At 36.2% G+C, this 10,639-nt stretch overlaps 1 protein-coding gene across 1 annotated transcript; it reads left to right on the forward strand.

The window, feature by feature from the left end:
- The first annotated feature begins 1,074 nt into the window (after positions 1-1,074).
- LOC118014244 (DENN domain-containing protein 1B-like) lies at positions 1,075-10,392 on the forward strand. Its single transcript, XM_035010394.1, has 3 exons — positions 1,075-1,686; positions 2,928-3,144; positions 4,146-10,392. Exons 2-3 carry the CDS (start codon positions 3,022-3,024, stop codon positions 4,680-4,682), a joined length of 660 nt encoding a protein of 219 aa, XP_034866285.1. The 5' UTR covers positions 1,075-1,686; positions 2,928-3,021; the 3' UTR covers positions 4,683-10,392.
- Positions 10,393-10,639: the final 247 nt, after the last annotated feature.

Below are 10,639 nucleotides of genomic sequence, written 5' to 3' on the forward strand. Positions count from 1 at the left end.
CATATATACAAATGATGATGACATTTTAAAAACCCTCACAGCTCACATTTAGAGATTGGTAGGCATGAGCTCATTACTCTGGAAATTGTTGAACAAAAGGAAAGCATCAAGAATTTATCCTACCTCTGCTCTACACCTTGTATGTCAGAATAGCCAAATAGTTAATAGGACAGAAGTCTTGGTAGAATGCCAACAAGTAAAGATAGAAGGAATGCGTTTGAAAAACGTAATTTTGGAGCGCCTTCTGCATAATTAATTTACCCAAGGACTATCATAGGATGCTAAAACCATCAAGTGAAAGAAAATTCATAATGGATAGTATCAGCCAACCTGAATCCTGAAGCCATTAATGGATCTTAGTACCACCAACGTGAGACATCTTAACATGATGTACCTCCTGGTGTGATGCAGTAAAAAAAAACACATCTCAAACACATGTAGCATATTCTTGCCAAAAACAGAGAAAAACAAAAAACCAGAAACAGTCTAACCAAGCTTCCAGATGTGACTGCCAAGTTTATAGGAAGAGGATAAGAATCACATGTTCAAGGCCACAAATGACACAAAGGATGGGGAAGGTGTAACTGATAGTCTCTGAAGGAGACTTGACAGACATATCAACCAAATAATGTTAGCCATGTTGAGATTCTGGTCCACATAAACAAACTAAAATATTTTAGGGGTAATAAGGGCATATGAGAATGGTCTGAGAATAGAGGATATTAAAGAATAATTGTTAATTTGTATGGGAAGATAATGATATCTGTTAAAGATATATTGAAGTGTTTACAGGTGAAATGATAGGTTGTCTAGCATTCGGTTCAAAACCTTGCTATTCAGTGAGGGACCTTCAGATCCAGCAGCACTAACTTCACCTAAGAGCCTGTTAGAAATGCAGAAACTGGGCGCCTGGGTGGCTCAGTTGGTTAAGCGACTGCCTTCGGCTCAGGTCATGATCCTGGAGTCCCGGGATCGAGTCCCACATCGGGCTCCCTGCTCGGCAGGGGGTCTGCTTCTCCCTCTGACCCTCTCCCCTCTCGTGCTCTCTCTCATTCTCTCTCTCAAATAAATAAATAAAATCTTTAAAAAAAAAAAAAGAAATGCAGAAACTCTGGCCTCATCCTTAAAACCCAGTAGAGTCAGAATCTACATTTTTACCATGATCTCCAAGAGATTTATATGCACATTAAGTATTGAGAAGTACTGCCTTAAAATAATTGGGGAGATGGATAAAAGAAACAAGATGGGCAAATATTGATGATTATTGAAGCTAGGGGATAAGTGCATGGGGATATAATTGATTACAAATTAAGTATTTTTAAACCAGGGACTAACAGACTAGATCATTGTGTGTGTGTGTATGTGTGTGTGTATTCAATCCAGTGATTTGTTTTTTGTCTATTGGTTTAAGCTGTAAGTGTTGACATCAGTATTGCCTGATTCCCTCCCCTTCTTACTGCACAGCTTGTCAAGTTACTGAGTAATGTTAAAAAATCCTGAATTCATATTTCTCTTAAAAGCGTTCTTGTCAAATCAAATTGTTCCTTTAAAATTTATGAAAAAGACTTATTTTAACTACTAATGCCAATTTATGGTCAACTCCTCCCTCTAGGCACGCTTAAAAAGACCTCTTAAGAGTCTTGATGGTGCTCTGTATGATGATGACTATGACGAGAGAGCGAGCAAGTAAGTCGTGATGGATTTTACTGTCCTGCTAAGTGTTGCGGCTGAAAGGCAGACATTTTAGGATTTCAAAAGATAATCAAAGGATGTACACTCCTAGAGATCAGATTTTGCTCCCTTGCAGTGTTCTTCAGCAAAATTAACCAGTGCTCATTGGAGTCTCATGGGGGATGAATCTTGAGATGGGAAAGCAAGCTAGACCTGAAATATCTTGTTCTTGGAAAGCGGTAAGGCCTACAGAAATATCTGCGATAGTGTTAAAGGGGAAATAGGAGCCCACCTAAGTTCGACCCCTACCCTGCTCATGAAGAGGGGCAGGTTAAATGGCAGCAACAGTGATAATAGTCAATTAAAACAAGCTAGGGAAGGGGAGGGCTTTAAATCTGTGGTGATATCAGAAGAGGAAATTTTAATACAAAGTATTAAAAATTAATTTCACCATAAAGTAAGGGCAATAACAATAGCGTTTAGTTTTTTTATTATTATTTTTTTTTATTTTTTATTTTTTATTTTTTTTTAAAGATTTTTTATTTATTTATTTGAGACAGAGAGAATGAGATACAGAGAGCATGAGAGGGAGGAAGGTCAGAGGGAGAAGCAGGCTTCCTGCTGAGCCGGGAGCCCGATGCGGGACTCGATCCCGGGACTCCAGGATCATGACCTGAGCCGAAGGCAGTCGCTTAACCAACTGAGCCACCCAGGCGCCCCGCGTTTAGTTTTTTTAAACAATTTAAACTTATATGGGGGTGACAAAATGGACAGTCTTTTTTTCTCCATTAAGTATATCTTTGTCTATATAAAGGAATATGCACTCTTCTCTAAAATATGTGAATGAATAAATAAAGGGAAAACCACACAAATATTGAAAGTGAACTCAGGCTATAGCAAGCCTTCCAGAAGTTCCATCTACTATTTCTAAGGCTAATGTCCCAAATCCCACAGAACTAGACTGTGTGAAAAGCACTGCTTTGGCTTCCAGATTGAGTAAGGTCCCATAGCTATCTGTTTGTATTTTCTTAGTGCACATACTCAAAATTTCCTGTATTTGAATTGGCATACACACATCACTGTAAAGAATTTTGCCGTGAACCAATTCACCATTTTGTTGTTGTTCTGCTGAGAAGCACTTTGGTTTTAAGACTCTCTCACTGATGGAATGTAACTGGGGAGAGGTTGCTCACATACATGTGTAGGTGTGTGAGCGTGTAGGAGTGACTGCTAATGCATGCTTCATTTTCCTTCAGGTTGTCCTCTGAAGATGGAGAAGAAGCTTCTGCCTATTTTTATGAAAGTGATGACTCCGTTGAAACAAGAGTAAAGAGTCCTTACTCAGGCGAAATGGACCTCCTAGGAGAAATCTTAGACACATTGAGCACACACAGCTCAGACCAAGGAAAGCTAGCAGCAGCGAAGAGCTTGGATTTCTTCAGATCAATGGATGATATTGATTACAAACCTACGGTTAGTTGATTTTTTCAGCCTATAAAATTAAATGAGGGGGCGCCTGAGTGGCTCAGTTGGTTAAGCAACTGGCTTTGGCTCAGGTCATGATCCTGGAGTCCCGGGATCGAGTCCCGCATTGGGCTCCCTGCTTGGCAGGGAGTCTGCTTCTCCCTCTGACCCTCCCCCCTCTCATGCTCTCTCTCATTCTCTCTCTCAAATAAATAAAAATCTATTTTAAAAAATTAAATGAAAACATTCTTACCCTTTGGTGTGAATTGCCTCATGTTATAATCTTAGTTGGTCAAAGCATTTAACCTCTAACAGGGAAGTAGTCAACTCTTCAAAAATATGAGAAAATTTAATAATTAAGAATTATTTCTAGTTTCAGAATTCTGTATTTTCCCATTTATGTATCCAGTTCTGGTGGTTATTGACATTCATTGGAAAAATTTTTTATCAAGCCGTAATATTCTCTTACAATCTAGTTTTATAGTTGTCTTTTCTGGGGAATTTTTTAAGTATGAAATGTTCCCACTTTTTTTCCATATTTCCTGGATCTTTGAAAATATGTTTAAGAAATGTCTCAATTCAAGTAGTTTTTCATTATATTGCTTCAAAAATGAAGAGTGTTTTAAACATAGTGGAATAAATGTTTTAAAAACACAAGAGATGGAAGTATGAGTAATGGCCACCCTGTGGTGATTGTAATTCCAGAACTTGGCTTGATGTAGTTGGTCTATTTGGGGGTTTTGAGGGGCTGGGGTTGGCAGGTTTTTTTCATTTACCTTTTCAGCTTTGTTGAAGTATAATTGATAAATAAAAAATTGTATATGTTTATGTATTTTCTTGTTAACAGAGCCATTTGCAGGTGCTCAGAATTAACGCTGTATTTCCTCTGGGGGGGACTTCCCAGTTGTCAGCCTTGAAAGATATTAATATTTTATTTCAAAATGGAAAAAAAATGCTCATGTAACATAATCTCATTAAAATTTTTCTGAATTTGTTGTTTCTTCTTTCAGAATACATCCAATGCACCCAGTGAGAATAATCTGGCCCTGCTTTGCAGTGGTTCTGGTGATCAAGCAGAGTGGCATCTCGGGCAAGATGATAGTGCCCTCCATGGCAAACACCTTCCTCCCTCTCCCCGGAAGCGTGTTTCCTGCAGCGGTCTGACAGATTCTCTGTTTATCCTGAAAGAGGAAAACAATGAAAAATACCTCAATGTTGACAATATGAGGGAGCCGGCGGTCATGGAAAAGCCAGCTTCTGCCTCAGGATTGGATCTCCAGCTCGCTTCTCCTGAAGTTTCCGAAAATGAAAAAGCTAAAACAGAAAAGAAAGAAACACTAAGCCAGATTTCAGACGATCTGCTTACACCCAGCCTTGGGCGACATTCATCTACTTTTGTTCCTTGGGAGAAAGAAGGGAAAGAAGCCAAAGAGACTTCAGAAGATTCTGGACTGCTTCATGAAGTGGTGTCGTTATGTCATATAACATCTGCCTTCCAGCAAGACTTAAACATTTCAGAAGAAAACACGCGTGGAAACCACCCTTAAATCAACTATTAAGAGTCACTCACTTGCATCCAAGCTTCTAGGGAGACATTTTAGGATTCCTTGTAATCTCTATAGTAAACAGAATTATTTGTGGGAATGACAGTTCTTAGTGCTGTCTAAAAGTTATTTTTCATTTGGAACATACATTTTCTCCACTCATTCATCTCGTGAATATATATTATCAATTGATTTTTAAATGTAAAGCTGATTCTTCTACTGTGCTCTTAAATCAGGTACTAGTTTGTATGTATATTGGAAGTATATATCAAACATGATTTCCCAGTATTTGGTGCTTAATGCCATTCATTTTATTTAAACTAATATGCATATATAACCCTTGCGCATAACCAGTAGCGACCCTACTAATCTGGTAGAGCATGAACTGGTCAGGATATCAAAACTTATCAAAACTAGCCTGAAACTGCTGAAACTGTTGACCCACTAACTGCCTTAATCCTAAGCCTATATTTAGCATACTTTAATAATTTATGGAATTACCTGTAAATTTTGAAGGATAAGTTATAAGTGTTCTGCAGAGCAATAATGCCTTTTTCTATTCGTTGAATCAAGGACAAAATTCATTTTTCAAAATTTAAAAGCTCTCTTGTGGACACTGCAGCCATGTTTTCCAAAACGTATAAAGGTACACATTTACCTTTCACTCAGTGAAATATATGAAGTGCTGAATTACAATGTGAAATTAATGACTTCTGTTTACAAATGAGACACTTTAAAATTTTTTCAGTCTCTCTGTATGCCTTTGCTATCTAGGAATCCAGCCCCAGAAAGCCAAATGCAACACGAACTGTCCTGATAAAGAAATGTTCCTGTTTTTTGTTTTTTTTTTCTTAACTAATAATTCAAAACATTTCTTATCATCGCAAATTTACTTTTTAAAATAATTGACTTTATATTTTAGAAGTTTTAGATCTACAGAAAAATTACAAAGAAAGTACAGAGAGTCCCCATTATGTCCCTGCATACAATTTCCCCTATGATTAATGTTTTACTTTGGTATGGTACATTTGCCACAATTGGTGAACCAGTATTGATAGTCCCTGCTTTATTCAGATTTCCTTAGTTTTTCCCTAATGTCTTTTTTCTCTTCCAGAATCCCATTCAAGACACCACATTACATTTGGTTGTCATGTGTCTTTAGATTCCTCTTGGCTGGGACATCTTCTCATTTTCCTTGTTTCTGATAACCCTGACAGGTTTAAAGAGTACTGATCTGCTGGTTGAATATATTATAGAATGTCCCTCTATTAGAATTTGTCTGCTGTTTTTCTCATGATTACACTGTGACTGTGGGCTTGGGGGAGAAGATTACAGAAGTAAAAGGTCATTTTCATTACATCATACCCAAGGTACATAATGTCAGCATGATTTGTGAATGTTGATGTTGACTTTGATAACCTAGCTGAGGTGGTGTTCATCAGGTTTTTCCTCTATGCTCTTTTCCCTCCCTTTCTATACTGTAGTCTTTGGAAGGAAGTCACAGTATATAGCCCAGACCTAAGGAGTAGGGCTTTATGCTTCCTCTCCCTTAGGGTGGAGTATCTACAAAAATTATTTGGAATCCTTCTGCATAGGAGATTCGTCTCTTCTCCTTCAAATTCACTGCTAAACATTGAAATTCATCTCAGAAGGCATCGTGCATTGACTGCTTCATGATAGGCTAGCTTGACAGGAAAAAATAAAGGGAAAAAAACAGTGGTGTTATGGTTAATTTGGTATTTGTATATTCAATATATATCCTGTACATCCCCAATCATGATTATTTTTTAAAAATTGTCATTTTAGAAAAGTTGTTTGAGAAACCATTCAAGAGCCCCATCAGGACTGTACCCTAAAATATTTACTGAAAGAATTTAATTTTCAGTTAAAAAAAACCCTAGAAGGAGATTTGTTAAAAACATTGCTTAAAAATATTTATCCAGGTCAGTCTTTAAATAATTTAAAGAAAATGACCAATTTTTTTTTTCTTTTCTAAGCTACATTCCAAAATCTAAACAGATATGTTTTATTGGGGACAATTATTTATTCATGTTTGTAAAGGAAGACAAATCTTGTTTTCCTTATAAGGAGGGAGTCGTGTATATTAAGGAAAAAAGTGTTTAATTCTTATTTTATTAACACAAAAGTAAGACTCATGGTTCTTGTCAAATTTTGCCTTTATCCACTCATTACAAAATTCCATTTCACTTTGTCAAAGCATGTGGATTTATCAGAAGAGCTGTTTTAAATGAGAAGGAAAAAAGGTCACTCCGGTGGTTAATCTGCTTGGCAAATATTTCTTGGTGATTTTTTAAAAAGAAAAAGTCTTTTAATATGACTATTGAAATGCATGTTTTCCTTCAGGATTCATAGTCTGAAGAATGAGATAATTGAGAGTGTAGCATAGGTAAAATTGGAGTTTTAGTACATTTGCTTAATGAACATCGTGGCCTCAGAAATGTAGGTTCTTCTATCATCTGATCACCTCATGAGATGTTTGACTACAAGACTGTTGCCGTGAGGCCACTCACAAGGATATTTGCATCAAGGTATTTTTGAACTGGACCTGTGCCTTATTCTAACATGCAAAATCAGCTTTTATATTCTGTTAAAAAACAAAAGCTCTACATGTTATTCTTGGAAAAAATCCAGAAAGCTACTATCCAAGAGACTACTAATCCAAAAGTATTAGTATTTCAAATCATTAATATTTTGAGTATTCAGTCTGCTCTTAAACTAGACTTCCCAGTATTATGGTGGATATAGGGAGAATAAAGTGAAATTAAGGTGAATTCTGAAACAAACAAAAGTATTATTTTCTCCCATGTTCATATTTTCTATTATAACTAAATGAAAAATTTGTATAAACTCCTCTGCTGTTTGAATTTGTTTTTCAAAGAAGCTTTACCTGTTCTGCCAGAGTTGTATAAATGAATAAGTCTTTGGCTATCGTGCGCCATCTTTTATGTGGCCTCTAAACCGTCATGATTCTCCCTGAATTCCACTCTAGCTTTTATCTTTTGGGTCCTTAAATATTGCATCTATGATATTTCAGGGGGAGATAGAAGAGTCATGTGTGAATTTAAGAGCTCTTGTTTTGTTAGGTCAACGTGTTGTTAAGTGGTAAATTTTGATGGTTACCTACTTTAGCATATTTTAGGAAGGTACCAAAACATAGCAGGATGATTTTTCTGTTCCTAACTCATTGCACTTAGGAAATATTTATCGACCCTTTGTACGGGTCGTATACAAGGTACAGTAACTGGGGATATAAGGAAATAAAATAAGTAACATAGCCCCTGCTCTGAAGGAACCAATTAGGGAAAGAAATGACAAATCTCTGTTAGCCCAAGGTTCTAACACCAAAAAAAAAAAGAAGTCCTTTAAAGCTGCTTAATCTAAAACATGCTCTAAGTATAGAACCACGGTACCACTTCTAATTTCATTAACTTTATTATTTTAACAAATATAATAATGCTGCTATTTTAAGATACCTACTTTTAAAGGACAGACTTAGAAGCTCTTAGAAACTAAGTGTCCTTGTTTCTCTGATTCTCTGTCCCCACTATGCTCAATCTTTTGACCAGGCAGCACAGAGCTCTAGAATGGCATGATGCTCCTTTGTAATCATTAGACCACTTTACTTACTTTAGGATTAACTGAGGGTGTAGGTGCATGTTGATGGAAACTAGTTTTTACTGTCTTTATCTTGATAATAGCATTTCTCTAGAAACAGCCTCCCCTGTCCCCACCTCTTAAATTAAAAGTGTATTTAACAGTGCTGTTGTTCAGATTCTGTGCTAATATCCTTATAATGGGATTCAGGAATGTTCATGAATTAGTTGTTTCTTAAATAACATGAAGAGGTAGTCTCCTGATCAAGAGGAGAAAACTGTGAATATTCTCATAATCAGCAGTAGATCTTCCTTCTCATCTAGAAAATCTGGAATTTCAGGAAAAGATTATTTTCATGAATAAATTTGTTTAGCATAAAAGACCCTAACTCTGGGTAGATACTTGTAAGTCAGAACACAAATTTCAGAAAGTGAATGAATATCCAAATCTAATTCCCCAAAGCACTTCTTAATATAAGGAAATAGCTTTTACAGATTCTGTGTCAGGACCCACGTCTTTCCTGTGTCGAGCCTGATAACTTTGTTAGTGTCTGTTTCTTAAAGCTGACTTAAGAGGCAGAATTGCTTTGAGCAAACTGGTTAACATTTTTATTCGGTCAAGATATAGGGAATCGTGTATTTAGAAAAGCATATTTTATTTTGAAAATAATAGGATTTTGTGCAATATTTTTCCTGCATAATTTAGTTCATATAAATATGCACATCTGCTTTTCTAGCAGATACCTTAAGGTCATGTTTTTCAGTATTTGTGTAAAGCTGTATGTAGCAATGTTCTATGTGATCTTAGAAAAAATTATATTGTTGGGAGGAGAAATGTTTTTGTTTATTTAAAATAATTATGGATATTGCATTATTGTATCATAACTAACTGCCTCAGCAACCACAAATATGCAATAAGAAAATCCTGAACCTTAGGTTAGTATTGACAATACTGTTACTTTAAAAGAAATGTATATAGTGCTAAATGCTGATTCTACATGTGTACATTTAACAAATATTCAGTTCTGTACCACATAAATCTAAATGGCATTTGTATGGTGATGACCACATATGTAGATTGTAATATCCTTTGTGATGAATCTTTGGTAAGATTTATAAAGGGCATTGCCAATACTTCTTGACTGTCTATAAATTAAGTTAATTTTTGTATAATGTACAGTTTGTTTAACGTTAGAGCTTCTATAGATTTCTACTTTTATTATACTTGAATGAGGCAGAAAAGCACTGTGGAAAATCTGTAGCTCTCGATGTGATATGCATACATACCAAAAAATTAAACAAGGTACTGAGCAGCAATGTCAAGTAGATGCTTTATATCCAGAAAGCTATGTTTTCTTCAAACCATACTTTAGTTAAGTAATTTAAAATACACAATCTTTTATCTTAAAAGGTTGCAAAGTCACAAATTATTACCTCTTTGATGTGAGAAACCTCTAGGTCTCTTTTGTCTCCGTGTTATTTCACTTCTCAGATGAGAACCTTAATGAGGTACCTTACAAATCCACCCTCTGGTTGGTTATGCGATGTTTAGGACAGGACCGAACTTGAACTCTGTGCATGCTCAACGCACCATCCTTCAGGTAGTGTAACTTCCATGTGGTTATTTTGAGAACCATTCAGTGATCCTATACCCAAAACAAGATTTCTTGAATCTGTTACGATTTAGTACGTACAGCAGTGCCTAAAACAGCAAACAAGTATGAATTGCATGAAGTCTACAACTTAATATGCATTAAGGTACATGAGAGGTTAAAACGGAACTTTCCCAAAGCTTATTTCTTTTGCTTTAAATGAATAACTGTTTAAAAGGACTGAAAATCTTGAGCTTTTTGCCAGACAGGGTGACAGGTGTCTGTAAAGACCTACCCAGCATTGAGATTTGTTTCACTGTTCTTGCATCCTTGAGGCTACAGTATAAATCATCTCTAAAGTTGACTACTATTGGGAGGACATTGTACATAAAAGTATTGTTTGGGGAATTTTTTGAAAAATATGCAAACATAAATCTTGGATGAACTACATACTACCATGAAGTGCCCAACAATGCAGTTATGAAATAAAATTGGTCATAATTAAAATTTTGCATGGTGGTGACTCTTCTTTTCTAATTAGCCAGTTACTCCTCTCAGTGTTCCAGGTGAGATGCTGTAGGACCCAGCCATCTTCCTCTCTGAGCTTTGTAACTCTGCTACAGTGTAAGTCCCAGCCTGAATCTTTCTGACAGGTCCGCTTGAGAGGTGTCCATTCTTTCCTGTATGGTCAGCTAATTTTATTAGGCTCTAAAATCATAGAAGAGGTAAGTAGAATGTCACTAGATAGACCAGA

This window comes from Mirounga leonina, unplaced genomic scaffold (genome assembly GCF_011800145.1).
Source record: "Mirounga leonina isolate KUSES-001 unplaced genomic scaffold, KU_Mleo_1.0 Mir_154, whole genome shotgun sequence".
NCBI classification, from domain to species: Eukaryota; Metazoa; Chordata; class Mammalia; order Carnivora; family Phocidae; genus Mirounga; species Mirounga leonina.

What these genes read in the sequence shown, in the direction of transcription:
- LOC118014244 (XM_035010394.1), top strand. Translation starts at nt 3,022, where the DNA reads ATGGACCTCCTAGGAGAAATCTTAGACACATTGAGCACACACAGCTCA. An exon ending in ATATTGATTACAAACCTACG is followed by an intron (nt 3,145 to 4,145) that starts GTTAGTTGATTT and finishes TTCTTCTTTCAG; the next exon opens with AATACATCCAATGCACCCAG.